Source organism: Aphanomyces invadans (genome assembly GCF_000520115.1).
Source record: "Aphanomyces invadans strain NJM9701 unplaced genomic scaffold supercont1.33, whole genome shotgun sequence".
In the NCBI taxonomy this organism is placed as follows: Eukaryota; Oomycota; class Saprolegniomycetes; order Saprolegniales; family Verrucalvaceae; genus Aphanomyces; species Aphanomyces invadans.
In genome coordinates this window covers 99,265-125,759 of record NW_008580178.1, presented here as the reverse complement: position 1 = coordinate 125,759, position 26,495 = coordinate 99,265, and the positions used below count along the sequence as shown (strand labels likewise).

Genomic DNA, 26,495 nt, shown 5'->3' with positions numbered 1-26,495 from the left:
AGCACCTAATTAGACGAGCGAAGCGGTTACTGTCTCTCCTCTATTGTTTTTTTCATGCAACGCAAGAACAGCAGATCGAAGTCTCGGACGACGTGGACGACCTCGGGTCGTTGGCATGCCGGGTGAACGCACTCACGGATGCCCAGGACCAGGTCGCAAGCTGAAATGGAGAACACGTTGCTCTTGGCGTCGTATCGACGAGTGTTTGCTAAGTTCTTGACGTTCTTTGGGTCGACAGACAACGGTACAACTAGCACTTTTGGCCAATCACTGACCTTTCATCAGGATATTAGTTTGACCCATTCGCTTTTTCAAGATTCCGACACAGAAATGGACGTGACGAAGATTGGCTCAGCGTCCCCCCAACGCACGGGCTCATATGCAGCAGCAACAAAGTCAAAGAAGTCGATTCTAAGAGAGGACGTAGCAACAGCAGCACGAAAGAAGCGGATTCCAAGCGACGTCAAATTGAAGAAAAGCCATCTTTGCCAGGGAACCAAATGATAGTAGTTCCAGCACCAACTGTGGACATTCCAGAGCCGAATCGACGTGAGTCGATGGCAATCAATTCTATCAATCAGACAATCAAAACCCTCGACTTGAAGCTCGTTGACAAAAAGCTCCAAAAGGGAAAGTTCTACTTGCGAGATGCTTCCCTGAGTGATTGGGAAGCCTTTGTTAAGAGCGAAGATCAGCAACTCAAGTCAAAAAACATGGAATGGATTGATGGAAAGATTTTTATTGTGGAATTGCCGTCTGAACAACACGAAACGTATGTCCAAGAATTGTCTGCAGTTCTTCGTGCTGCCACCCACACTGAGACAACTTTTTTAAAGATTTCTGGTGCCGCGTATCAGACAAACGTCCGCCGCCTTGAGCCAGATTTGTGCCTTTTGCCGCGTCGAGTCCTTGGGCAACCTCCATACAACGCTCAATTGCCTCCTGGCGTCGATTGGGAGAATTTCCAAACTGTAAAATGGGAAGTGGGGTGGTCCCAGAATTGGGATGATATTGGTGGTCTTGATTGGAAAGCCAACCAGTGGGCGACTGTTGGTACTGTGGTTTACATCATCTGCATTAAACTGGAACGTCCCAATTTGGTAGATTCCTCCTACAAAGTGCACCACGTTGTTCATCATGGGGTCAATTTGCCTGCAATGGTCCCAATTCCGATTGCCGCCCCCAACACTGTCATACACTTGGATTCGCGCCTTGTCCTTCAACTACCTGCAATCAGTCCCTTGCCACCTAATTTTCCACCTCAATTGGACATTGATCTTTTTGCTCCACTTGCGGTTCTACTTGCTGATTTACCACCCGCTCCCGCCGCTATCTAGTTTGTTGCCTAGCTGAGAAAGTTATGTATGGTTAACATGGGAAATCCGACAATTCCATCATTGGCCAAGTGCAGCCAATAGAGTTATTTTCAGCACTTCGTCTGTCTGTGCACTCTGGAGCATGAAACATGGACCAATATGAAGCTGAGGCCGAGGTACATCAGTTCCACACACACTACAACGGCCTACTTCGTCCTTGTTCTCTCGAAAAACAGCTTTGAAAATTCCAATACAATAGGTCTGCGTGCCACCTCGTGTGCTATTGACGGTTCTCGCTCACCACACTCGGTGCAGAACTATCCAAACGAACTCGCACCAAGCCAAGCGAAACTCGCGTCAGATTTCCAAACGATAAGCGACAACCATGCCCACGTGTAGGAACTCGTGAAACAAGTGCGTCTTGTGCGCCCAACCACGTAAGGGTCGTCTCAATGGTATCTCGGTGGTCCTTCTAGGCGCTGGGTCTGCGCCATGCCCAAGAAATCGACGAGCTCACACGAGAGCATGATGTACGTCCACGCGCCGTCGACGACCTGTCCTGTCAACGTTCTTGGCACCATCCATAGAAGCAATTGAAAGCGCTACAAGCGAGCGAAAACGCGCTCCTCGCGACTGTGCGGACGTTGGAAGCCCATAGATTGACCCAATCGACCGCGTACCGTTGCATGTTGTCGTCGTGGATGCAAGAGAAAAATAAAATCTGTCTAGCCTGGCTGACTCGGCGACGCAGTGGCAAGTGGACCAGCGTGAGGTTTGTAGGCCTCTCGACAAGATTCGACACGACCGAGTGTTGTGCGTAGGCGGCGCAAAGCACCCGTCGGACCAAGCAACTGAAAGCCAGTGAAGCAGCCAACATGAAGCAGATTGCATCGTTGCAGGCCGAGCTGGACGCGTTGAAGGCCTCTCTGCAAGCGCAGATGGACCAAGCCAAGCAAACTGGGATCGCCGAAGCGACGACCAAGGTGCGTAGTCGTACCCCTGACGACCATGGATGCGATTCCATGTTGTAGATGCAAGCGGCGGTGCGCGCGGCGGTCGAAGAAAAGGATCACCTGGCCCAGTTGTATGCCCAGGAAATGAAGGCACGGCGGCATTTGCGCAACCCAGTGATGGAAATGGCCGGCAACATCCGTGTGTTTTGCCGCGTTCGACCCGTGTCGATTGTCGAACTCAAGAGCGCCGACTCTGCTCAAGTCGTCACGTTCCGCCCCAACGACCCGCACGTGTTGGACCTGACCGTCCATGCTACCCGAGGTAGTACGTTTTTAGGGACCGCACCCCGCCGTGCCGTCGGCAAGTCTGTTGCAGTCGCTTGGAGGTACTTGAGAGATGGGCAAACACGGATCCTCGGCCCTTTCCTTACGCGCTGAGCACTTGTGTCAGACACAAATCAAGGGGTCGAGATGGATTCAAAATGATGGACAAATAGAGCCAATTACTAGTATGTTGCTAAATTCTTGATATGTGCTTGACATTGGCATCGACCAATAATGCGATTCTTTATAGTTTCCCCATCCAATCAAATATTTCTCTCCTGTCGGTTGTCCAATCCCGTTGCAAGAATTTGTCGGATACATGTCGTATGCACTGACAAGATTACATTTTAATCAATTGAATTGAATTTTATTGCAAAAGCTTAAAAATATGCTTTGTATTTTACCCAACCCAGTTGCGTCATTACCTGGAGTTCTAAGGAATAATCACAGTCAAGATGAGCTATGCGCCACCACCGCCGCCAACGGCAGCAACGTCCAGTGGACATGGAACTGGAAAAACCAACGTGAGTGAGCTCCTGGCGCACAGCCAAGGCATCATGAGCTGGAGTGGATGCGGTCGCTACTTGGCAGTGGCAAAGGATACGCGATTGTGTGTCCGCGACGTGACGATGAACTTGAGCATCGTCCAGCTGTATACATGTGTGGATATGATATCCGCCATTCAATGGGCGCCGCATGACGAACACGATACGGAAAGCATGCGATTGATCTTTTGTGCCATGTTTAAGCGCGCAATTGTCCAAGTGTTTTCCATTCTTGACCCGACATGGCATTGTTCGTCCACTTTCATCACGCTTTCGTCTTCGACGTCGTATGACTCTTTCATTAGGCAAGATTGCCGAAGGGATCTGCGGTCTCGTGGCAGCGAAATGGACCCCCGATACAAGGCACATCATCACCGTAACATCCATATCTCCTCGCTGACTTTGTTCCAACGTACCCGCCTAGGTGTCAGACTTTCGCATTCACGCCACTGTGTGGTCCCTCGTCGACACTACCAAGTATGTGATCCGACACCCCAAGCTCGGCGCCGAAGGCATGACCTTTTCACCGGATGGAACGTACTTGGCAGTCGCTGAGCGTTCTGAGTGCAAGGTATCTCAAGCCTTCCTCTGTACCAAGGAACTGATGACTCGTGCTTAGGACGCAATTGGAATTTACAACGTCGAGTCGTGGGAGTTGGTGCGCCATTTTGATTGCGCCAGTTACGACATGGTTGAATTGTCATGGTCGATGGACGGCAGGTATGCCCATTGATGTTGTGCGCATGTATTAACTGATATTTTTCAAACATCTGGAGTATTACGAACAAAAGCCTCACATCGTAGTGTAGAGCGATTGTAGTGCGGGATACATTTCTAGAGTACCGCGTGTTGTTTTACTCGATTGATGGCGATTTGCTTCACCAGTTCGAGGTACTCGCATGTTCTTACATTTATCATGACTATTGTCAACTTTTCCCGACTTGCGATGTATTATGTTCGATTACTACCGGATTGAGGATGTCGTAGGCATATCAACATGCGTTAGGCATCAAGAGCATGGTGTGGTCGCCATCTGGCCAATTCCTCGCTGTGGGGTCATTCGACGAAAAAATTCGACTCCTCAGCCACATGCACTGGAAGTGCATTGCCGAATTGGACCATCCCACGTTTATTCCTTCCAGCACTTCTGGCAGCAATGCGGTACGATTGTATTGCTGGCTGAAGCGCGCGCTTTCGAATCTATCGAATATTTATTTTGATATTTCTAATTAGGATATTTACAAGCAAGACAAACGGTCCAATGACTGGGCACTAGAAGGGCCACCGCACACGGTGACATATGTGTCGCCTGATCCATTGTACTTGATTATCACACGAGTTGTGATTGTAACCAAGCTGATTTCACAGAAAAGAAGTACCAAAAGTTGGCGTGGGGGTTTTGGCATGGAGTCATGACGCTGGATACTTGGCGACCAAGAACGACGCGATGCCATACCACATTTGGATTTGGAAAACTGACACTATGGCGTTGCACACTTTGCTAGGTAATGGAAAACACTGCGATGTTGTGATGTTATGTTATAACTGATGCGGTCATTACCGCTTGAGGTTCAAGCCTGTGTACCCTTGTTTACATGGATGTTTCAACACCGAAATTCTTGTGCTTGTCCAATCCATCCTGGCGATGTATTTTCTGGTTTGAATTCTTCACCACGTGTGTATTCGATTGGTGTAGATTGCATTATCTATACTAGTATTGAGGATACTGCCATACACTCATTCGGTTGTTCATATTTTACCTGGAGGCTCCCCCCCCAACGTCGCTTAGGGAATAGTTGGCATTGTACTGGGCTTCAACAAAGAGTTTGTTTATATTGATATTGTCTTAACGATTGTTGCATCGATTAAGATTCCTTTGAAGAAGTCTAATGTTTTGACTGGGCCGTCGTGATTATGATTGTAGTAAGCAGTTCACCAATCAAAACATTTCGATGGAACCCAGTGAAGTCGTCTCTTGCGTTAGGATGCGGAAACTCGAGGGTAAAAACTTTGATTCACAAATCTTAAACGAACTCATTGAAAAAACTATTGTCCAGCTTTCATTTTGGACTCCAAATGGACTCACCTGGTACGCAGAAAAATCAACACGCTCGGCCGAAATATTCATGCTGCAATTGTTTGATCATAGGATGGACCTTCCGGACGGTATGTACTGCCGTGAAGTTATAATGCGCAAGGTATGTTTTCATTCTCAATGTCCTAGTCAAAATTCTGGGGCTGCGGTGGCACCCGAAGGGGGACTTCGTTGTCGTGTTGGGCAAAACCGATTTTTGTGTTGTTAACGTATGATAAACAACTTGTCTTGAGGGGTCACCACCACGTCCTCCGAAGGGTTCAAAAACACAAAGTACAACCCTCCACCTCGTGATCGATACAATCCTATCACCAACGCGTCCTAAGTGTGGCGTGAATATCAGAAACTTTGCAACATAGTGTACCTGGTGCATTAACATGTTCTGAACCAATTGACCGTACGCGGTTCCCCATGATTCCCTTGGCACTGGAATCTGATCGATCACTCTTGTGTTCGACGTCGATTCAAACGCTGGCTCCCCCAAAATCAGCAAATGAAATAAATCGACCATCGTCCCGTATGAATTGCAGCTTCCCAACAATGCGTCCAAGAAATTGGCGACGCACACTTTGCCTATTCAAAAGAGGAAAAAATTTTGTTGATCGTATTGTGAACCACTTTACCAGCGGCGTAAAGCGGGTGGCAAATGTTATCTAATGGATCATCTGCTCTTGATAACACCTGTTTGGTCATGGCTTTGACGTGTACAGCCATCTCAGCGTCTTGGGCGGATTTATTGTGATCGTCCTTGAGAAATCTGAGACTACTCGGTCGACTCTACAATTCACTCCCCAATCAATACTCTTGACTTCGTTTGAATCCCCGTACTAGTTCGATTATGACGGTTGGGAGCGGGGCATCCATTGGACAGTTGCTTTCACAAGCTTCTGTAATGAATCGATGCAGCGTAATGGCGTCCGTATCGATCAAATTTTGATCGATAAAGTCGGAGGGAAGGCTTCTTTGGTCGATTTCGTTATCACCTTGGATGCAAGCGCTGATGATCACAATGCTCTTGGAATTGAAGACACACGCCTCCCGCAGCACCGATTCGTGCAGAGGAGAGCCATTGACGTAGTAAACTTGATGAAACATTGAGATGCTGGCGTATTGTTTTTCTGTCATGGGGACCTGTGATATGACGACGATTGGCACAACAGGGACAGTCTCCTTGCCAAGTTCGTCGACTTCAGTGACGCTGTTCGTGGAGTGATTGGTCCGATGAAAATTCGGTCGCAATGGTGCGACGAAATCATGCAGCATATTGGGCATCCCGCACAATATTATGTGGTTGGAAAGGTCTGGTGGCACGTGCAAATTTGCAAACGCCAAGTACGTCATCGTCGATTTGCGGGCGTTTTTTGGGGCTGATGCATCAGTTGCGCAGGGCGGCGCACAGGGAGTTGATTGTGGCAAAATACTACCTTCTGGTGACCGGATTCCTGCACTGGGCGATATAGGATCGAGGTTGATGTGAGGTCGTTGAATTTGCAATGGGGCAAGCTGTTTTGGCATGGCGTGGGTAGTGACACCGCTCATGTGAGATTCCGTGGCATGGTTGGTGTCGGATTGTGGGGTAGATGATACTGGGATTCCGATTGGTGGATCTGTCGCCGGCACGGATACAACAATTGCCAAATCTTGATGGTCCCCCGAGAGGCTGGGGTTGTACGCCGCAACGATTTCGTCATCATCATCATCGTCATCGTCGTCGACATTTCCGCCATCACCGTCAGGTGGATTGCACGGATGGACTTGGGAATTGACACTGCGGTCAGTGCGTTGGTTGCCACTTTCCCCTTTGATTGTCAAGGCTGATTTCAACGTTCGCATCGTATGACTTCGGGATAAACTCATCGACTTTCGCATATTCTCGCCCGTTGTTCGCAGGCGGGCACTAAGAGAGCCACCTAGCCAAGCGTCCGCGATGGCGACGAAGTCTGGAATCATGTGCTGGTACCTACAACGCACGTGAGACATGCAAAATGCATTGTCATGAAATACTTTAGCAATGTTGTCAGCGTCAAGCCTTCAAGCCACCTTGAACAATCGGGAGTTTTGGACAAGATGATAATCGTGTGGGACTTTTTCAGCCGCAGTTTCGACGGAAACAATCGAAATTCGTCCAAATTGTCAGTCACGCCAAGGAGAAGGATGTCGTATTCACAATACATGATGAACGTCAGCGTTGAGACGTTGATGAGGTCATGGAGGAAGGAGGGGATGCGAGCTTCGTAAATGTCGTGGGCACATCCGTGCAAAAACTCGGAAGTCCATAAAGTCCTAGATATTCATGGAGACTGATAAGGAATACCTCTTGACGAGAAAAGAGCATACGATTTTTTGTAGAATGGTCGAAATGTAAAGAGAATGTTGCACACGAGCGCGCACAGTCCCGGAATCACGCACGACTTTGCCAGCATCCCCATTTTGAGCTGGTCGACGCACACAATATTGCTTGCTCCAGATAGATGGACGTGTCGGATGTTGTCTGTCTTCAGTACTTGCACAAATAGAGGCACGCGCTTGGTGTGGTGGCGAAGGGATATAGTGAGTAAATTCGACGCTGTATCGCTTCGATCTCCATCCGCGGACAGTTTATTGAGCATCACAAAGCAGAGGCGGGCGTTGGCGGCTCCAGCGCGCTTAAGGTCCGAATCCAACATGGCGCTGCCTTGTAGGTACACAACTCGCTGTTCATACGCACTGTTGAGGAGAATACGCTTGAGGTTGTGGGAGGGTAGACCAGGGCAGAGAATCACAACTTTGTCTTTCCAGTTCATGTTGTTGGGATGTAGAAACTGGCGCAGAAAAAAATCCAAAGGACTGGAATTGACTTCGCCGCAGATGAGGATGTGCGGATTCTTCTCCTTCTTGGCCGTGAACGACTTGTCGTATTCAGTCTAGCACCATCTCACTCGAGGTTAAAACAATCGCACTCGCGTTGTACCTCGCGGCTGAGGATGTCGCTGTAGCGACTAATTTGCAACGGAAGGAGAATGCCCGTCGAAAAGATGAGGAAAATCACGCAGACTTTGCCATTGCGCGACTTGGGTGCAATGTCACCATAGCTACAGCAGACCACCGTCAGATTCTCCAACTGTCTCGAGCTGTGCTCACCCGAGCGTAGCAATGGTGATCACGACAAAATAACACGCGTTATAGATCTCGAGAGTCTGGCAGGTTTTGCCCTCAATGTCCCCAGGAGAACACGACTCGACTGCCTGGATGACCCCGGCCGAACAAATGATGATCGACATAACGGTCAAAAAGAGCACCCCGCCTTGTCGCCCTTTCGCGGACTTGGAAAATACGAGCAACCGATATGCTCGAAGGAATCGCAACGCACGGAGGGTCTTCATGGCACTGGCCTTCGACCTGAACTCTTCGTTTGCCTCGAATAGCACCTCCAGCCATTGCGGCAAAATCGTGACAAAATCCACAAGCGCAAGTGGGCTCAAAAAGAACATTCGCCGGCTGTCTGCCGCGTACATGCGCATCACGTAATCTAGCGAGAAGAATACACCGATCACCCACTGCAACATGAGGAGCTCGGACGATTCCAAGTTGGGACTGAACTCCTGCCAGTTCTGTGTAAAGTACACAACCGTGACCAGCAACCTACATGCATCCGCATCACGTTGCATTCCACCGAATCAACATGTGCAAGTAGTGTGCCAGACTTACCCAAGCATCACTTGAAAGATGTCGATGCTGGATGCAAGCACCGAGTTGTCAATGTTTCGACCGATCCATTTGCGGAACGTTTCTCCTCGCATACGTGCCTTGACGAGTTTCTTTAAGTTCGTCTTCACGACAGCTCCCACATGACGGCACATGCCTCGCACGCGTGCCGGAACGGCCATCACTGCGATTCCGCCGTTCGCACACTGTTGAAACGACACCGATTCGGATAACCCACCGGATACAAGTGACCTTTCGGCATCAACAACAAATCTGTTCATGACAATTTCGTTTCCAAACCTCGAACATCTCATCCGTGGCCTTTGCGACGAAACGGCATCGCAGGGCGCGCTTAGAAGGTTCTCCTTCACTCTTTCATCCTGCCACCCTCCCGTGCTCCCCGCGCCGCGCTTCCATTAGTAGAAAAAATAGTGGAAGCGTGGCGATAAATAAATGAAAATCTTCTTTCTATGCATTCGGATATACCAATATATTATCCGAATATTTCAAATTTTGAATTCGTTCTCTACGTTGGCACAAGCTTGCTCGCGATGACGGGCGACAGACATGCCATGACAACGAGATTCGCTGCAAGAAGCCACCTCTCCAAGCAAAACGATGCGCTATCGGTGGTACAACCGTCGAAAGCAGTCCAGGGTGCATTACGTGTCAAGAGCATTGGTCCCGTATCATCGAATAATGTAAACTCCAATCGACCGCGTAAGACATTCCAGAAGAAGAGAGGACTCACGATACCTCGAAGTCCCAACTTCTCCAAACCTCGTCTTTCCACCGTACGAAAGCTATTTCAGCCTCCTGTGCCCAGTCCAAAACCGCTTCCTGCACCGTACAAGAAGCGAATGCCCACGAAACCTGTCAGTCCAAAGCTATCCAAACCACGGAATTCGGTGGTAAAACCAGCCCTTCCAATTCGAGAAAAGGTGCAGCCCAAGCGTTCCAATTCATATACACCCAAGAAACGACCATTGACGCAACCTTTGACTCCCAATTTTGCCAAACGACCCGCGAGACGAACGTCAGTGCGCGTGAGTGCAACGACCAAGGAACTTCTCGAAATCGAGGCCAAACGGCAAGAAGTCATGCTAGAGCGTCGCAAGAATCAGCAGTATCACCAAGCCACCCAAGGGTTCAGGAACGTTGGTGGCGGAAAGACTCAGTTTCGCATGGTACTTTACCTAATCTTGACGAAGTCCCAGCTTTATTGAATTTGTAGACGCTGCGGTCGGCGGGTGTGATTGGTGTACCAGCCATTCGCCGCCCGAAGTTGACAGAGTTCAAAGAGTTCAATTTTCTTGTCGACAAACGCGCACAGGAGAAGAAGGCAAAAGAAGAGCTCAAGCGAAAAGCACAGTTTTCTCCGCTCTCGACTTCTGGACGTCCCACACAACGCCGAAAGACGCAGTCTTAGTTTAAGAACTCTAGTTTCTTCTTCAAGTTTATGTATTTACCCGCAGGCGCGCGATTGTATCTGAAGCCCGCGTTGACCAAATCCCTTCATACCACCGACTCCCTCGGATGTTGGCTCAACTAGTATTACTAATCATGACTACATACTACTCGTGCATAGTAGTAATACTGAACTTGGCATGAATGCCGGTCAATCTATCGAAGAGTAGAAAGATCGCGTTTGACAGTGGACGGGTGCGACTTCACTTCGCATTGGATGGGCAGGCCAGCACTGAACAAGACGAAGCTAACCAAGTCATCTCGCAAGCACTCGATCCTCATGTACTCGCTTGGCTTTTGTATTCCCGTGCTCGTCGTTCTCGCGGCCCTCATGTCGAACGACGATTCCAACCAACTAGTGGTCGGTGCCAAGGTTGACGCGACGACGGCCACCGTGCGTTCAGCAGACGAACCAAGCCGTCTAAGTGAAGCGACCAAGCCGAAGTATTCAGAAGTCCAACGCCGCGCTGTCCAGCATCTGCAAAAGGCCCTAGGTCATTTCGAGGCGCAGAAATGGCCACTGGTGTTGGAAGAGTGTGAAAAAGCGATCCAAATTGACCCGGACATGGTGTTTGCTCATGCGCTCATGGGAAATGCCTTGAACGTGATGATGCAATGGCAGCAAGCCGTGAACAGCTGGCGCAAGGCCACAGAACTTAACCCTACGTCGTCTGAGTTCTACTATCACTTGGGCTTTGCCTTATCCCAGCATGCTCAGGACCAAGTGACCAACCAGCGCAAGTTTGCTCTGAGTAACGATGCGATTTCAAGCTTCGAACGATATTTAGTACTTGTGGAGAACGATCCAGAAGCCACTCAAGCCCAGATGTCTCTTGCGCACGCCAACCTCGGCACAATGTACAAGGTAAACAAGCTGCGTGAAAAGCAAGCGTTAGCTCTGGAGCACTTTGAAGCCGCTGCGACGCTTGACCCAACGAACGAGCTCGCTTATTTCAACATTGGTCTCATGTACGCTGAAAAGTATGAAAAAACTCCAGACGAGGCGTTCTTGGAGCGTGCCATTCAAAGTCTCGAGCGAGCAGTGGAATTGAACCCCAAGAACAAGCAGTACCGAGCAATTCGCGACGCATTAATTGGAAATGCCAGCCCCGCGGAGCTCATGGCTGTCATGCAGCAAGTGTAATTGATTCGGTCAACATGCAATCTTCCTTTAGTACATTGTGATTGTTTTGTTCAGAGCTGCAACATCAACTTAGTATCTATTACTAGTATTACTGGATCCAGGCAACATGACTTCCATCATTTTCAAAAACAAAAAAGGCGCGAAGAAGGATGAACTGGATGGCAAGTGCCAAGCAGCGTGTTATGCATAGCAAGGTGGGGAAACGGAAGCAAAGGAACTACCGTGGTGGAGGCATACCATGGGTTTGTGCCAACATCCGTGAGACTCTTCTTCCTGCAAGAGGCCTTAACTCCGCCAACGATGACGAGGCCTCAACACAAGTGTCGCTGGGAAAAATGCTTCCGCATCCAACTGCATCAGCGTATTTCAAAAAGTATGGGCACAATACTGTTGATCGTTGTGTTGAACCTCCACGAGAGCCACTTCACAAAAACAACGATCCTCCACGGTGCATCTTTTCACCTGATCAACTGAGGCTGTTCAAGTATTGTCTATATTATGACACATGTAATAGCTTGGCATAGTGATGGCAAAGAAGTGAATGAAGAAGGTGAAGGAAATTTCAAAATTTCAACAATTCACAGTGGACTGCAGGAAAACCCATGGAAAGAAGTATGGAATCCCGCGCCGATCCATGCCTTTCAACTCGAGGTGCCTCAAATTGCATTCGATGAATTGATTGTGACACTTAGAATAGTAGGAGTGATTGAACGCCAAATTAGCAGTTCGAAGGACGATGGCGACCGGAGCAATGCCAAGAAGGGCCCGTTCAATTTCTTTGACCACGTATACCCACAGCGAGCATTTGCCAGTCATGCAAAGGCACTTGTCTCGATTCCTCTGCATGATTTGCCATCTCCCGAAAAGAGCTCGGAAATGTCATATTCTTCTGATATATCTTCAGTTTCACCTCATTTGAGCTCCCAAGTGTGTCCATCGGAATTGAATAACTCCGATGTTTGCTCTGAGCCAAAGCCTGGAAATGTCGAAACATCTGCTGGTCAAGGAACATTATTCTTCTCACCTCACGGTACGTTTGTAACATAAATATATTCACCTGATATTCAGAAAAGGTCATCATCTATCTCCTGAATCGTCGGACGACAGCATCCAGAATGCGTCGCCACCACCACCACGAAAGGCGGCAAAAATGCCCTTGAAACGAGCACTCATACATTCAATTCAAGCCACTCCAAAGAAAATGAAGATCGAGCAATCTCCTTGTGACAGATCGTGTTCTCAATCACTCACAACAGCAAGATCTCTTGCGCACGGTAATTTATCTCGGGACATACATTTCCCTCTCATCCCTATTTTGGGATGGTTGAGTGAGATTGTATTATATTCGAATGGTGTTGTAGCCTCGAGAGTGTATGACGCGCACTCAAACATTTCTTCAAGCTCGAGCTCTCGTTGTCAAGTTTATTCAGGGACTAAAGCAAACATGAAGTATGCAAGTGCTCAAACGATTGCACGACAAGTTCCAGGATTTGTGCGAATGGACCAGTCAGGTCTATGTGCTGATTCGAGATCTCGCCATCAATGTCTGAGCTCTTCAAGCACGCACTGTGGGATAGATTATGTTCCCAGTTCAGGTGCGCTCATAAGCGTAATTGCATGTGAATAATCTCCGCAGAAACAAACAACGTTTGCCCGAAGCTACCTTCGCGATTTTCATGTGAATAACAACCTGTATCATGTCACGAGAAATCTAACGCTTCTTGAATTTTGTAGTTACATCTTCAGATGAAAGCCAAGCCAAGTCGTTTTTACACACTCGCGCACATCCTTTGCAAAATTCACCGAACTGGGGTATTTCGGTGCCTCGACGTTGGCCCGACAAGTCAAACGTTTTTCAAATGACGCGCCTATCGCAAAACTCAAGTATTCAAATTCCTTGAAATCTGACGATAACATCATGATAGTTGTTCCTTCTAATCCAAGTCCGGTCATGAAGCGCTCAGTCACTCATGCAAGGAAGACACCACAGGAATCTGAAAGTCGGAAAAACGACTTGCTACGACAGCAAGGGGATTCTTCTGCCAATTCAACTGTCGCTGGTTTAGATTGGTCGAAATCCGGAAACGGCAGCAAAAAAGTTCGATTGTCACCCAACTTGGCCCAAAGCACGACAAGCTGCATGAATTCCCCTTCAAACGATTGCATAGTTCAAGGCTCTATTGTGGGTCCTGTTCTCGATCTAGGCAGCCCACCTGTCGAATCAAGTATGAAGAAAGCACTAATTCACCGAAACCCAGTCGAAACTCTATGGTCAATGACATTCTCGTATCAGAGGATATTGTCGATCTTTCGCCTCGCCAGAGCGCTTACAAGGAACCAACTTCACCAATACATGAAGATTCCTTGCGTGCGTTGATGTCCATGGAATTTGTGCGTCCAGCTGGCGACGCTTGTAATGCCTCCTTTGTCGTCCTAAGCCATCCAACTAACGCGTTATTGCACGTAGCACCAAGTCAACTCTCCACTTCCTATGCGAAAGTTCATGCTAGCGCACATGAAGCTGTAAACCCACACCAATGTTTCCGTGATGACAAGAATACCTTGACACCGGGCAATGCGAAGACTTCGATCGAGGAACATGATTTGACGTTCCCAATCAGCCAAAGTCAAAAACTGACACAAGCACTTCTTTTCCGCCATGACGAATATCACAATTCCACCTCCGTTCACAAGCCTATGGCGAATTTTCAAGATGGTACGTCCAACTTGTAACACCAATGATTATCGTTGCGATCGATGCTGCTAAAATCAGTTCTAATTCAATAGATGATGCTGATGGGGACGATGAAGTTGATATCCTCAGTCATGCTAATGGACAATTTGCCAAGACCACCTCAAAAAATGAAGCCTTGGAGATACCTGACACCTCAATTCAAGTTACAAAGTCCGGTCATGCTCAAGATGTGTCGCACAGTCCTAAGAATGCTGCAGTACTGAAACGAAGCGTCGGATCAACTTTAGCTCTTTCACCTCGAAAGACTGGATCAACTCCTGCGACAAAAAGTGTGGAGCAGTCAGTTTCAGAAGTTGGTGAAAGGGATTTCAGCATTCAGGATACAGCAAATGGCTCCATGCCACGAAGACTTCGCCGTAAGTCACATGATTGTTCAAAAAAGTTGTCAGGATTCGCACGCTTTAGGCAAGTGGAATATTTAATTGAGAACACGTCACATCTTGGAAGTGGCATTGCTGAGTATTGCGTTCTTCTATTTGCTCTGCTAATCATCTGTTGTTGTAGCGCGAAACTGTGTTCCCTCTCCTGGAAACAACTCGAAGCACGATTATGAATCACTAGCAATCGTGCTGTGGACAATGGTGCAATGTCAGCAAATTGGTTGACGCCATGGGTAGCCGAGATGTTTCATTACCTGCATGAATCTGTATTTCCACTTGAAACTCTCCTTGATTGTTGCTTCAACCATTTGTTTAAATTCAGGGGAACTTATTTGGACCTCATGAAAAGTCGAACGCCCGTAAATATGTCCATCGTTATCAAGCAATTCGATATCTCCCCACAAAACACACTGATCGTTGGAAGGATGACGAAAAGTCTTTATTGAAATATCTGTTTCATTTTTGCGTGGGCGGTGCTGTATTTTGGGCCAACCCAATACAGCTGACGGCACGTCTTGCACTCGTAAAATTCGTCGACAGTATCGAGGACTTTTTGCGGAACGTCGTCGCGTCCGACAACCTGAGCCGTCTCGACGATGTGGAAGCCCTTTTGATTGCATTTGGCGCATCTAATATCGCCGTCATTTGTCAGCAATACAAGCGTTTCCACGCACCGTGACATGAACTCAGCTTCATGGTACTCAATGCCAAAGTAATTCTTGATCTAGATCACGATTGACGTGACAGCACATTTGCGATTGTCCATAGTACCTCTTGGAATTGCATCTCGACGTTGTCACTGGCGACGACATAACAAGCAAATGCTTCCCGATGCTGGGCTAGTTTCCGGTCCCGGGTCAAGATGATGCGGCTCTCGGACGAAGCCAGCGCCAACATGTCCTTTTTATTCGGATTGGCCACAATGTCCCAATGCAAAATGTCGACGCCCGTCATGCGCAACCACTTTGCCACGCGGCCAAGCATGGAATCGGCAAGAAATTTGGGCTCGAGCACTGCACCTGACGAGCTAACGTCTGGCGTGACGCTCAACGCTGCCACGTTGGCATGGGGCACCAGCAGTAAGAGCGTCGACAGAGTACACTTCAAAATACAATGCGGCCCTCCCCCAAACAATAACGGTATGGACGGCGGAACATCCCTACAACGTGTGAAAGCGGTGGCACAATGACAGCGCGAATGGAATTTCACGTACTTGTCAAGCCAAACGCATATGTCCGGCGCCTTGTGAGCGATGGGAGGCACGGTCCCCGGTGCGTACCCAAACACCTGAAGGCATTCCTGGGGGGTGGCAAATCGAACTTTTCGCCTGGTCACCCCCGCGAGTTTAGCCAGCTGTACGAGGTCCAACCGTGTTCCATGGCACAGAATCGCCACATGCGGCTTGGCTACAAATATGTCCTGAAAACCATCAACGCTTCATCTGGCAACGTACAATTCACCATTAAGCACAAGCTGTTGGCTACGATGACGTCGCGTGCCTGACGGGTTTTGTCGTTTGCCGGTAGAATTTCGACCTGCGATCCACTCGGGTGTGCTTGAAGAAACTCCATCACGAAGTTCCCCTGAGGAAAGCCACCATGAAGTCACCACACCAGCAAGATCAACGACCCACCGACAACGTGGGCGTCGATGTGATGCGTTGTACACGAAGTTGTCGATATTGCTGCGCCTTGGTGATAACAACGTCGCCGTGGATGTGACCCAGCGACGTCGACGACAAATGATGTGGCAGCAACGAGGGGTCCAACTCCAAGAGTTGCTTTGCCATTGGAATCAAGCATGCTGCGTCCAGTGCCGCGTATCTAACCATTTCTCGGGAATGCCATCTTGTATTGGTGCGGTTTGTACTGGAGTTGAGAAGAATGAAGTGGTCGGGCTTCCCAATTTGACAATTGCTGACGCTGCACAGAGGAAATTTTCGCTGGTCAACACCGCTGAAAATCATCCGAAATTCGTGTCACTACCTTGTCCAGGGGCCGCCCTTGCAAGAACATGGTGGCATCGGACAAGCTCTTTCCAGTGTACGTCGGGCAAACCTTGCGCAAGATCGTCTCAATCTGAAGGTGGCGTCAGTGCGCCAATTCAGAAGAGTTTGCATCGTACTTCAAACAGACCCATCACGGTTTGGAAGGGCTGGCACTTGTCGGGAAAGGACTGGTGGAGCACTGGACAAGAGAGTGCGTCATAGAAGTGTTTAGGCCGTGTCGATGGCATACCTTTCAGATCTGAGTGGAACCCAAATCCGATCTTCACAAACGACGGTAGGGTCAAGAGCCGCTGCAAGCTCACAAAGCATGCGTCCGATGTCTGTGGCATAAAAGTGAGGTAGCGCTACGTGCTCTGGCAAGCACGAAGCATGAAATACCTCCAAACGAATCAAGTCCACAATAAATACTCTAGACCCGACGGCGACTTGCAAAATACTTGCAACCGCCATCTCATCCTTTTCAAACACTGCTTTCCATTCGACATCGAGTCCAATCCAGCAAATCTGCTCCTGCGCAAGAACATCTCCAGTGTACGTCACGGCGGTGGACTCTCTCCACCATCAACGAATTTACCGTTCCAGTACGTCTCCATGTTGTGGACTGCCGTGCCCGAGTCGACCCACACGATCTCAAATCCATCCAGGCTCAAGTACGACGTGCCTTCAACCTACTCTCAAGCGACGTCGCCACCTTGCTTAATCGTGATCGGTGCACTGTACCGCCACATTGCTATCCAACCGTGGACCCAGCTCGGACAGGTCAAACCTACCACAATTCCATGACGACATGGCATGGTAGTAACTTCAAAACCTGTCTCGCAGGTCGTTGGCGAGGCCAATTTGCCCAGCCGCCACCATTTTGTGGTACAAGTCCATCTACCCACGCGGTCACGACCGCTCGTGCCTCGCATTATCAATGGATGTACTTGAAGCACAGAGTTGTTGCCGACAAAATTCGCGGCAATCGCCCACTTTTGCTGGGCACAGAGCTTATTCAAGGCTTCGAGGCGATAGACACTCTCTGGGGATTCGTGAGCATGGAGTTGCGGATAAAAGATCAGCATCGACGGCCTGTACCAAGATGGGGATATTCATCTTGCAAGTTGTACTGGTGGAGATATCGATGTGCCTGCGTCCATCTTGATGAGAACTCTGTCAAGTCTGTCAGTAGGTAGTACCCGCTTGAGCTCTTGGTGGTGTATCGAGAGTGCCACGAGGGCCTTGGTCAAGTCGCGATATGCGCCGGCGTCCAGCGCCGGTTGGATGATTTTCAAAAGCTGTTCTGCCATCGGCCAGCTCTTGGACGCCACAAACGTCTCAAGCATGTCCAAATGCGGCCATTCAATCCATGTAAAGTGCTCGATGCACTTGAGCACCGACACGAACGCGCTGTCCGCCAGGAGCTTCTTGGTGTACGACCTGACTATCTCTGTGCCAACATGGTCCATTCGAAACAGCGACAGCGTCTTGACGACCACCTTGGGGCTCTATTGCATCCCATCAAATGGAACGATTCAAAGAGGTGGACGTACCACAGCGCTGTGAGTCGTCAACGCGACCTCGACCACCTCTGCAACTTGACCTCGCAGATCGCCCGGCAGGACGGACGAGTGCCAGTCGTCTGGCAGCACTCCATCACGTTCAAGATCGCTCAGTGTCATCAAAACCAAGTACGCGAGCGGTGTCGTCGAGTCGGTCCATACACTCAGCAACGTCGCAACCAATGTCGCGGTGGCCTTGTGGACGTCCGGGGACGACTCCACTGAGCGATACAGATCTTGCTTGCATCTGGCAAAGTCGCTGCATTTCATGAAAGCGTCCCGCAGCGTAGATGTGTATGCTTCCACATCACCAGCGACATAAATCGCCTGGAACTTCGTCGGTGGTATTCCGTCCATGCCGTCGTCGGCCATCAGCTGAATGCGTTGATTTGACCTTCTTCACATGTATTGGCCAAATATAAACGTATTTTATCCAATCCTTTTTCGTGCACGCGCGAGAGTAACTGCCTTTGCCAGTTACACAGGTTACACCATTCGTTGCCGCGTCCGGTCCACCGCGTCGACCTCGTCGATCCTTCCACACGATGCCCATATGATTAAACCGACAGACATGTTCACCTTGGGAATCGGCGATTTCATGCCGTCACCGCCACCCCACCCTCGAACGATTCGGCGGAAGCGCCATCCGATCGGAGACTTGGTACGTCGTTGTGGCAGCGTCGACGTTCATTTCTTCGTGTAGAAGCCACTGACACTAGTACCGCTGGCCCCACGTGACGATTCCGTACCGAGGTATGTATTGCCATGTCTGTCACGTTTGCATATCCAACGAGTTTGTTCTTTGGCCAGTGACGACATGCCGTCGCCACATCGACCACTCGCGCCACCTTCGCCCATGCTAGCCGCGGGAGCTACTTTGGCCACGATTCCACCAGATGACGGCATTCGCCGCACGCAGCTCTTTCAGTGCGTTTCTCGGGATCTGCTTGGACGCAGTTGATGGACCTGGTCGCGTGTAGGGACCTATGCGCCATTGAATCCCATCTGACCGACGACGATGAAGCTGCAACGACTCAGATCCTCAAGTCGCTCCAGATGGCCGTCTCGCCGCATGCAGACTGCATTGTGCTGTACACAACGTCGGCGACGTCGCTCGACGTTGCAGGATCCACAGGCGGCCACCTCCTCGTCGGCCAGTCCTTCGGCATCACTACCTGCATTGCGTCTAAAGTTCTCTCGACTCGAAAGCCCCTGTGCATTGCCAACCTGCAGTCGCACGCGAGCTACTATCATGCGATGGACATCGATGGGCTCTTGGGCACGCGGACGATCGGATACATCGCATATCCGATCATCCTGCACGGCCAGATCCAAGGCATCCTGGAGCTCCGTTCGTGCCACACATCCGCTATCGACATCGATCTCTTCCTCATCTCAACTGTCGTACCATCGATTCAAACGATGTGGGCAGCAAAGAAGGCGCCGCTAAATCACACGTTGCTGCATCGTGTGGCGTCGGCACTGTCGACAACTTCATCGTGTCTAGCCGACGCACATTCGCTGCGACGAAATCATGACTCGTCGGCCAGCCTCTTCGCCCAAAACGCCCATGCTGACCTTCAACGCGCCCTCATGGCTATCCAAACCATCACACAAGCCAACGCAGTGTATGTGTTTGAACTGGGCGAAGGTAGTCGCATGGTCACCACGATAGCGTCCACGAAGCCCTTCACTCGTACGTTGACCACACCTGCCGCTTCCAGCATCCTCGGCCACTTCATTTGTTGCATCGTGTGCCCCTTCACGAAATCCCCTTGGTGTGCTAGGCACTGCATCATCGAGCTCTGGCAAGCAAATGGCCCACGTCGACTTTTCGGTCGTGGCGGCTTCACTATTCCAGCACACGGCGCGGCCGCGTCGCGTGGCGCCTTTGGACGTCGTCTGGTTCCTCACGAGTGATTCATCGATCCATTGCGCCATGGCAGTCGCGCTCGATTCGGCGCACTGCGTCATGTGCACTGCAGCATCCATGGACGCCATGGAGCCGGAAGACAGCGACGTGTGGCTATTTGTCAAGCCCGTCGCGGCCCAGGGATGGGTGCTGGACCACGTCAAATGTCGAGAAGAGAACCAAGCTGGTCTATTAAATCGCCTCACCGCCCTCTTGCAGTGCAACAACATGATTTGGCAAGCACATGACGGCGGGACAAAGCTCGGTCTTCTGTGCACCGCTGGCGCCAACTTCTTTGGCACGTCCTTGTTTTCTTTCTACGTGTGCGACACTATTCACAACGAGCTGTGGGCTTTTACCGAGCACGGGGTATGTGACGCAGTGCCACTATTGATCGGCGCCAGCACCGTCGTTGGGGAATGCGTACAGGTAGGTGGGGATCCATCGATGCATCAGGCGACATGCGCTTATCTGAACGATGCTTCTTGGGGAAAATGTGGTATCACATGAGTCCGTGATGCGAATTGGATCGAGTGGCGGCACGATCGAGAGGTTGACTCGACTTGCTTCGATAGGCAAATGAAGTGCGGGTGCTGAACGCAGTCACGTTGAACGCGAACCAGGCCGTGGTTGGAGCAGACGATGGCGACGCGTCGCACTCGTGCGTGGTGCTTCCGATTGTAGACTCGAATGGCCACGTCATAGCTGTGCGACAACCACATGTTCTTGTCGACTCGATCCGATGACTGCGCTTACATGGCCTGACCAGGTGAGTCAAGCGCTGTTTCCGATCGGCAGTGGCGGCAACCTCGACCACTTGAGCCAATTCAAGAGCGGCACGACGGCCGTGTTTGCGACAACGGTGGCCACGATTCTCATGAAGAGCCCCGCGCTGCTCACGTACACCAAATTTCAACTTGATCGGAAGCGAAGCCGTCCCACGCAGGTTCGTTCGCGTTGTGCATTGTTCGGGGTTTGATCTGCCACGACGCATGACATAACACTGAATCGCACTGGTTCGACTTTTACACGTAGAGGGCACGAAATGATTCGGCCGCCTCCTTCTTGTACGCCAGCGGGGCTCTCCGCGCCACACCGTCGCAGCGTGTCCTCCAGCCATTCCACACGGACGCCTCGGTCACGATGTCCGAGGCGATCGGTCGCCTCACGCACCGCATGCCATGCCACCAAAACCCTCCAGCCGCGTCGTCGCCTCGACGGCGGCAAGTCGTCCCCGTCGTAGCATCGATTGCCACGACCGAATTCAACGTGTTTGCGTATTCGTTTGCGCAGCTCCATGTATGCTTGTCCAGATGGTACGCGGTGTCGCTCCAAAGTCGTGTAGGGCATCCTGGCCGACATGTTTCACAGCATGAACCTTCTCACGGCGTTTGACATTGCGCCAACGACATTTGCTGCGTTCGTGGCCGCCGTTGAGCACCACCACCGGGACGTCCGGTACCACAACTTTTACCACGCCTTCTCCGTCACCCAAATGGCGTACACGCTGCTGGCACCAAATCCAGTCGCGAGTGTTGAAGACTTGGACTTGATCGCGGCGTTGGTGGCGTGTCTGGGCCACGACTTGGACCATCCTGGTCACAGCAACGATTTTGAAGTGGCCACAGCGTCCGACCTGGCGCTGCGGTACAACGATGTGTCTGTACGTGCTGCGCGTCGTCCGCTTGTCCACGACGATCGATGGTTTGTTGGCAGGTGCTGGAGAATCACTCGATTGCTGTGCTCTTTTCCATCTTGCGAGGTAAACCGTGCCCGACGGGATGGCTAAAGTGATGTTGTTGAGCCCTGCGACGATAGATCCTGTCACAAACATTTTTGCGACGCTGACCAAAGCGCAGTACGCCGCCGCGCGAAGCACGATCGTGCAGTGCATCATACACACAGGTCGGCACGCTCGCCGCCATGGGCTCTTGGGTTTTCACTTTCTCGTCAGACATGCAATATCACGCCGACTTGGTCGCCCACTTGGCATACCATGTCGACGTGTCCGAGCTTGAGTTTCAAAAGCAAACGTTTCTGAATCTTGTCGTGCATGCGAGTGATGTCGGCGCGCTTGGCCATCCCCACGACGCGGTCGTGCAATGGTATGGCGCGCGGAAGGTTCCACAACGCTCCAGTGTTTGGGTTGACGCTGGACGGTGTGTAGGGTCGATCGTATCCTGGACGAATTTCAATCCCAAGCGTCCAAGTCGGTGGCCCTGGACATTCCCCTCGCACCGCATTTGCTTGGACTCGACGACAAGGTGACGAATCGTTCGAGCCCTGTGGTCGTGTCTCATCGGCGGTCGGTAGCGCACACAATCCATGGTCCAGCTCAACTTTCTCAACTACATTGTGCTGCCGTTGTGGGCGATTACGGCGCACTTGCTTCCCCACGCAAAGCCCATACTTGATCGCATGTACAGCCACCGCGAGTACTTTAGTCAGCTTCTACACGACGAGTAACCTGTCGACGAATCGAGCCCATCGACCAAATGGGAAAATTAGCATGTCAGCTTGCCACGGCGACCCGGCCGGGTAGACCTCTTGTTTCGCACATCAATTCACTACACGGAAGACTACGCTCTCGTGGGCGACGTCGGCACCGGCGTGCCTTGTGACAAGGAGGCGACAGTCCTGTACAGTTTGCCGTCGTCGCCTTTTTCGATGCCAATTCGCATGGGCAAGAGTGGACGATGCTGGCATGCTTAGCGTGCCCGTCGTAGTTAGCTCGCTGTGTAGATCCAAGTTTCGTTGGACATCCAACAGAGGTTGCCGCAAGTACTGTCGTCCTCTGTGAGTTCCGTGGCATCGCTCGATGATCCACCAGTGGTCTCCAGCCAACGTCGAAAAGCTGTGTGCAGTTGGGCCGTCAGCTAGCAGTCACATAGCACCCAAGAGTCTGGAACGTGGTGCACCGCAGAAAAAGCTTGCCAAATCACCTAAAGTGCTAGCGTCGCTCCATATTATTGTATGGTCATGACGGAGGAGGGCCAGCCTTGGAACGATCTCAAGTCGAGCTGTCGCGTGGCTCAACGTGCAGCCATACGCCATGCTCTGGCTTGGTGACAATCCCCGCCACGACCGGTCGCACGGACGGAGCGTCCGCTGGGACGGACAGTTTGCATCGACGAAGAATCACAACGAGCGCAATGACAGCTTCCATCATGGCGAACCGAAAGCCGACGCAGCTGCGCGGGCCGCCCGAGAACGCCATCATGCGGAACGCTTTGTCCTTGGCATGGATCTGGACATGGTCGTCCTCGCCGTCTCCGAGGTGCCGTTCAGGTCGAAAGGCATCTGCATCGGGGCCCCAATTCGCCTCGAACCGATGGATCCAATAAATTGGCAAGAGCACGTTGGTGTCTACGTTCATTGCCGTCGTTGGGAGAGCGAGTCAAACCACCAGTGTGGTGTGTACCTTTGGGGACGTGATGGCCACCGACGTCCAGGTCGGTTTCGAGCGTCCGCATCGTGACATGGACGGGCGGGAACAAGCGCAGTGACTCTGTGATCACAGCGGCGCAATACGTGAGCTTGCTGATCGAGTCGTACGTAGGCATGTCCGTTGGTCCAAGTACTTGGTGGATTTCTAGGATCGCGTTTTCTTGGACGCGTGGATTTGCCGCCACAAGATGCAAAGCGTAGGCGAGCGCGGTACTCGTGGTGTCGTAGCCTCCAAACAAAAACGTGAGCAGGTTGTCGGCGAAACTCTGGCGGGTCACTCCCGACGCTTCTTCTTTCGCTGCATCCACCAAATACTGAAGCAGATCTTGGTGGACTGGCATGGTGCCATCCGCGTTGTGGACCGGGCGCAACCGAGATGCCACGACTTGGTCAATCGTGGCGCGCAGAATTGCCGACTGGCGGTGGTACATTTTGTTGGCGGCGGTTGGAATCCAGTAAAACGAGCTCGCTGGGCTCAGCGGATCTTGGACGCGTCGTCGACTCAAGTCGTTGAGGAGAAACTTGAACGCGTCGGCAACGGGGCACTCTGCCTTTTGAATCGCCCCAAACGACTTTCCAAACGACGTTGCGCCTGGAACAGCCCACGTGAGTTACCGAACGTCCTTGTTACATGGCCGGGATTCACGCGAGTTGGATGGGGCAGCGACGTACCGATGATGTCGAGAGTGAGATGCTTGAGGAGAGGTACCACGTCGACACTCGGTCCTTTCGTTGCCAGCAATACGGTGGCAAACTCGTTCGAGAGCGAGCCCATGACAGGGGCCATGCTAACCAAGTTCTGCCACCCGAGCGCTTTTGCGACCAGATTGCGATGGAGTTTCCATTCGTTGCCCATCACTTGAATCAGCGCCTTTTCGCCTAAGCACGACGCACGATATGCACGGATGTTGTGGCCAGGGATAATCCATCGAGCGTCGTACCAACGACGGCCTCCACAAATGTGTCGAAGAAGCGCTCGCGGCGGCGAAAGCTCGACGCGTTCACGACGGTGCGGACGTGTTCGGCCTTCAACACCGAGATGAACCGCGACCCCATCACGTAAAACTGGCACATGCCGTCTTGGTCTGCTTCGTCGAACGTGATGCGTCCGAGGCCCTCGACCGACCCAAAAAAGTCCACTACACCGACCACCACGCGGTGCAAGTGCACGGGCATCGTCAGCGACGGGATAAATGGCTTCACTTGGACCGATCGGACGAGGAAGACCACCACGGCGGCGACCCCCACCACGGCCGCGATGGCCGCGACACCGTGGTAGCAACTATTTGAACTATTTGACATGGCCAGTTCGATTGTGAGTCTCGACGTGGGTGTCGACCAACTCGACAGAAGCTATGGATCTGCTGCAGATGCGCACCGTACTCCGCCGAGTTGGTCGCTGCTGCAGATGCGCACCGTACGCTACACGGGCGTTGGTGTTGTCGGAGAGTACTATCTGGCGTCGCTTCCAGCACGCACGTCCCCGACAAGTCAGCGCGCTTGAGTGACCTGCGTGGTTGCGTTCCTGTCATGCGGCGGGACCAACTCGCACAAACCCAGTGGCTCCTCCTACGAATGGATAACGGTGCACCGACCAGACCCTTTGGCAACGACGGGCGTTCGCTGGCGGGTGCGTTTTGTTTGGAAGGGGAATGTGGTTTGGGTGAGATCCGCACTCATGGTACGTCGGAAGCGCCACTGCGCGACTACCGAGGGATGCGGATTCTCGGCACCGCCGGTCGTGTGCGGTACGCTAGGCAATCGTACGTACAACAACTTCAAAGGAGTGAGTCTAGGATGATTCTATTTCAAGTACTACTCGGTGGCGAGAGAGGTCGCATGTCACCGCTTTCGGTGCACCTGTGGGGCTGTGGCATATCGTCGGTGCGTCTGTTGTGTCAGTGCTTCATAAAGGAGCACAGCAACAAAGAATTGCTGTCGCTTTGGTGTTCTCCACCTTGCCGTCGAGTCCAACACGAGCGGCCATATAGCCCATTCAAAGGCCGCGTTACCAAAGACGAACGTTGACATGCGCCGCAGTTTGGCCATCACCCGCGGCAACGGACATTTCACAAACTGGTTGCGCCTGTTGGCTAGGTCTTTACAACGTGCTCGCTGTAGGTTCTAGTCGAGTTGGCAAGAAACACGTCCAAATTTCTGGACGCCACGGTAGTCACGGGTGCCGCGCACTTGGGTGTGGCGCTGGCGCTGTCTTCCAACGTACCATGAGTGTGGATCTCACCCAAGCCACATCCCCCTGCGAAAACGCGCTCGCCAGCGAACGCCCGTCGTCGCCAAAGGGTCTAGTCGGTGCAGCGTTATCCATTCGTGGGAGGAACCACTGGGTTTGTGCGAGTTGGTCCCGCCGCATGACAGGAACGCAACCACAAGGCTCTGCACAACTTGAACGCAAATGGAACGAGGGCGCCAGAAAACTGGTCACTCACGCGCGCTGTCTTGTCGGGGACGTACCGCTTCATCTCGGGGACGGAGGCGAGTAGAAGCCGATTGAATGAGTCATTGGCCCATCTCCTGTCGTCCGACTTGGGCTACAACGTCGGCCTCGTCCAGTTCGCGTCAACGATCCCGCCGATCACGCTGCAGCCATGTCCGCCAAGGGGACTGGCAAAGCCCGACTGCTCTCGGGTGGGGGCGTACCCCGGCAACCTCTCGTCCGTGTTGAAACATCTCGGCGATGGATCCAATTGAGTACCAAGAGCCGCTGCACCAACACCCTGCCTTTGCCACGTTCAGTCAGAACACCCTGTTCTGTCGAGAACATCCCCACTGCCCTGTCCATCAGGTCGCAGGATGGTCCTGCAACAGTAGGAGGTTTTTTGTGCCTTTTAGAGGCTTTTTCCTCATGTCGTAGTCAGTTGCAGCGAAGGCCACGTCACATCATTAGGATGTCGTGACCTCATTGG

General features: G+C 51.5%; 8 protein-coding genes across 8 annotated transcripts; 4 read left to right on the top strand and 4 right to left on the bottom strand.

Annotated features, from left to right (window-relative positions):
• Nucleotides 1–1,657: 1,657 nt before the first annotated feature.
• Nucleotides 1,658–2,740, bottom strand: H310_11658 (hypothetical protein). The gene has a single exon (XM_008878395.1). It carries the CDS (start codon nucleotides 2,579–2,581, stop codon nucleotides 2,042–2,044), a length of 540 nt encoding a protein of 179 aa, XP_008876617.1. The 5' UTR covers nucleotides 2,582–2,740; the 3' UTR covers nucleotides 1,658–2,041.
• Nucleotides 2,741–3,025: 285 nt separating this feature from the next.
• Nucleotides 3,026–5,503, top strand: H310_11657 (hypothetical protein). Its single transcript, XM_008878394.1, has 12 exons — nucleotides 3,026–3,388; nucleotides 3,444–3,514; nucleotides 3,563–3,709; nucleotides 3,758–3,858; nucleotides 3,948–4,029; nucleotides 4,126–4,299; nucleotides 4,372–4,457; nucleotides 4,507–4,643; nucleotides 5,063–5,139; nucleotides 5,196–5,227; nucleotides 5,288–5,304; nucleotides 5,363–5,503. Exons 1-12 carry the CDS (start codon nucleotides 3,049–3,051, stop codon nucleotides 5,446–5,448), a joined length of 1,350 nt encoding a protein of 449 aa, XP_008876616.1. The 5' UTR covers nucleotides 3,026–3,048; the 3' UTR covers nucleotides 5,449–5,503.
• H310_11656 (hypothetical protein) lies at nucleotides 5,329–9,177 on the bottom strand. Its single transcript, XM_008878393.1, has 9 exons — nucleotides 8,921–9,177; nucleotides 8,354–8,854; nucleotides 8,184–8,304; nucleotides 7,571–8,136; nucleotides 7,238–7,516; nucleotides 6,062–7,193; nucleotides 5,857–6,010; nucleotides 5,598–5,806; nucleotides 5,329–5,554 (listed from the first exon to the last, which is right to left on the bottom strand). The coding sequence occupies exons 1-9, from the start codon at nucleotides 9,097–9,099 to the stop codon at nucleotides 5,438–5,440; spliced, it is 3,258 nt and encodes a 1,085-aa protein (XP_008876615.1). The 5' UTR covers nucleotides 9,100–9,177; the 3' UTR covers nucleotides 5,329–5,437.
• A 264-nt stretch (nucleotides 9,178–9,441) lies between these two features.
• Nucleotides 9,442–10,500, top strand: H310_11655 (hypothetical protein). The gene is made up of 2 exons (XM_008878392.1): nucleotides 9,442–10,104; nucleotides 10,152–10,500. Exons 1-2 carry the CDS (start codon nucleotides 9,469–9,471, stop codon nucleotides 10,344–10,346), a joined length of 831 nt encoding a protein of 276 aa, XP_008876614.1. The 5' UTR covers nucleotides 9,442–9,468; the 3' UTR covers nucleotides 10,347–10,500.
• A 33-nt stretch (nucleotides 10,501–10,533) lies between these two features.
• Nucleotides 10,534–11,563, top strand: H310_11654 (hypothetical protein). The gene has a single exon (XM_008878391.1). The coding sequence runs from the start codon at nucleotides 10,602–10,604 to the stop codon at nucleotides 11,526–11,528; it is 927 nt and encodes a 308-aa protein (XP_008876613.1). The 5' UTR covers nucleotides 10,534–10,601; the 3' UTR covers nucleotides 11,529–11,563.
• A 3,517-nt stretch (nucleotides 11,564–15,080) lies between these two features.
• H310_11653 (hypothetical protein) lies at nucleotides 15,081–18,575 on the bottom strand. Its single transcript, XM_008878390.1, has 18 exons — nucleotides 18,204–18,575; nucleotides 17,850–18,158; nucleotides 17,749–17,800; nucleotides 17,598–17,692; nucleotides 17,483–17,547; nucleotides 17,392–17,437; nucleotides 17,246–17,339; nucleotides 17,050–17,195; nucleotides 16,901–16,991; nucleotides 16,788–16,849; nucleotides 16,649–16,741; nucleotides 16,533–16,585; nucleotides 16,297–16,486; nucleotides 16,117–16,246; nucleotides 15,877–16,069; nucleotides 15,435–15,822; nucleotides 15,338–15,387; nucleotides 15,081–15,292 (listed from the first exon to the last, which is right to left on the bottom strand). The coding sequence occupies exons 1-18, from the start codon at nucleotides 18,567–18,569 to the stop codon at nucleotides 15,103–15,105; spliced, it is 2,613 nt and encodes an 870-aa protein (XP_008876612.1). The 5' UTR covers nucleotides 18,570–18,575; the 3' UTR covers nucleotides 15,081–15,102.
• A 130-nt stretch (nucleotides 18,576–18,705) lies between these two features.
• H310_11652 (hypothetical protein) lies at nucleotides 18,706–22,639 on the top strand. Its single transcript, XM_008878389.1, has 14 exons — nucleotides 18,706–18,873; nucleotides 18,916–18,965; nucleotides 19,023–19,139; nucleotides 19,193–19,908; nucleotides 20,000–20,553; nucleotides 20,700–20,831; nucleotides 20,894–21,070; nucleotides 21,160–21,423; nucleotides 21,470–21,787; nucleotides 21,841–21,886; nucleotides 21,943–22,029; nucleotides 22,079–22,229; nucleotides 22,292–22,388; nucleotides 22,438–22,639. Exons 1-14 carry the CDS (start codon nucleotides 18,766–18,768, stop codon nucleotides 22,588–22,590), a joined length of 2,970 nt encoding a protein of 989 aa, XP_008876611.1. The 5' UTR covers nucleotides 18,706–18,765; the 3' UTR covers nucleotides 22,591–22,639.
• Nucleotides 22,640–23,034: 395 nt separating this feature from the next.
• Nucleotides 23,035–24,924, bottom strand: H310_11651 (hypothetical protein). The gene is made up of 4 exons (XM_008878388.1): nucleotides 24,513–24,924; nucleotides 24,244–24,450; nucleotides 23,546–24,163; nucleotides 23,035–23,490 (listed from the first exon to the last, which is right to left on the bottom strand). Exons 1-4 carry the CDS (start codon nucleotides 24,871–24,873, stop codon nucleotides 23,135–23,137), a joined length of 1,542 nt encoding a protein of 513 aa, XP_008876610.1. The 5' UTR covers nucleotides 24,874–24,924; the 3' UTR covers nucleotides 23,035–23,134.
• Nucleotides 24,925–26,495: the final 1,571 nt, after the last annotated feature.

Excerpts from the sequence above, each read along its gene's own strand:
- H310_11658 (XM_008878395.1), bottom strand. The coding sequence starts at position 2,581 with ATGGACGGTCAGGTCCAACACGTGCGGGTCGTTGGGGCGGAACGTGAC.
- H310_11657 (XM_008878394.1), top strand. The coding sequence starts at position 3,049 with ATGAGCTATGCGCCACCACCGCCGCCAACGGCAGCAACGTCCAGTGGA. Across the intron at positions 3,389-3,443 it reads TCTTGACCCGACATGGCATT|GCAAGATTGCCGAAGGGATC; the intron begins GTTCGTCCACTT and ends CTCTTTCATTAG. Across the intron at positions 3,515-3,562 it reads ATACAAGGCACATCATCACC|GTGTCAGACTTTCGCATTCA; the intron begins GTAACATCCATA and ends GTACCCGCCTAG.
- H310_11656 (XM_008878393.1), bottom strand. The coding sequence starts at position 9,099 with ATGGCCGTTCCGGCACGCGTGCGAGGCATGTGCCGTCATGTGGGAGCT. Across the intron at positions 7,194-7,237 it reads ACGCTGACAACATTGCTAAA|GTACCAGCACATGATTCCAG; the intron begins GTATTTCATGAC and ends CGTGCGTTGTAG. Across the intron at positions 6,011-6,061 it reads CAACCGTCATAATCGAACTA|AGTCGACCGAGTAGTCTCAG; the intron begins GTACGGGGATTC and ends AGTGAATTGTAG.
- H310_11655 (XM_008878392.1), top strand. The coding sequence starts at position 9,469 with ATGACGGGCGACAGACATGCCATGACAACGAGATTCGCTGCAAGAAGC. Across the intron at positions 10,105-10,151 it reads GAAAGACTCAGTTTCGCATG|ACGCTGCGGTCGGCGGGTGT; the intron begins GTACTTTACCTA and ends TTGAATTTGTAG.
- H310_11654 (XM_008878391.1), top strand. The coding sequence starts at position 10,602 with ATGGGCAGGCCAGCACTGAACAAGACGAAGCTAACCAAGTCATCTCGC.
- H310_11653 (XM_008878390.1), bottom strand. The coding sequence starts at position 18,569 with ATGGACGGAATACCACCGACGAAGTTCCAGGCGATTTATGTCGCTGGT. Across the intron at positions 18,159-18,203 it reads TGACGACTCACAGCGCTGTG|AGCCCCAAGGTGGTCGTCAA; the intron begins GTACGTCCACCT and ends GGGATGCAATAG. Across the intron at positions 15,823-15,876 it reads ATATGCGTTTGGCTTGACAA|GGATGTTCCGCCGTCCATAC; the intron begins GTACGTGAAATT and ends CACACGTTGTAG.
- H310_11652 (XM_008878389.1), top strand. The coding sequence starts at position 18,766 with ATGATTAAACCGACAGACATGTTCACCTTGGGAATCGGCGATTTCATG. Across the intron at positions 20,554-20,699 it reads TCGTTGGGGAATGCGTACAG|GCAAATGAAGTGCGGGTGCT; the intron begins GTAGGTGGGGAT and ends TTGCTTCGATAG. Across the intron at positions 21,071-21,159 it reads AGCGAAGCCGTCCCACGCAG|AGGGCACGAAATGATTCGGC; the intron begins GTTCGTTCGCGT and ends TTTTACACGTAG.
- H310_11651 (XM_008878388.1), bottom strand. The coding sequence starts at position 24,873 with ATGTCAAATAGTTCAAATAGTTGCTACCACGGTGTCGCGGCCATCGCG. Across the intron at positions 24,451-24,512 it reads ATTTGTGGAGGCCGTCGTTG|GCGAAAAGGCGCTGATTCAA; the intron begins GTACGACGCTCG and ends CGTCGTGCTTAG. Across the intron at positions 23,491-23,545 it reads TGGCCATCACGTCCCCAAAG|ACACCAACGTGCTCTTGCCA; the intron begins GTACACACCACA and ends CAATGAACGTAG.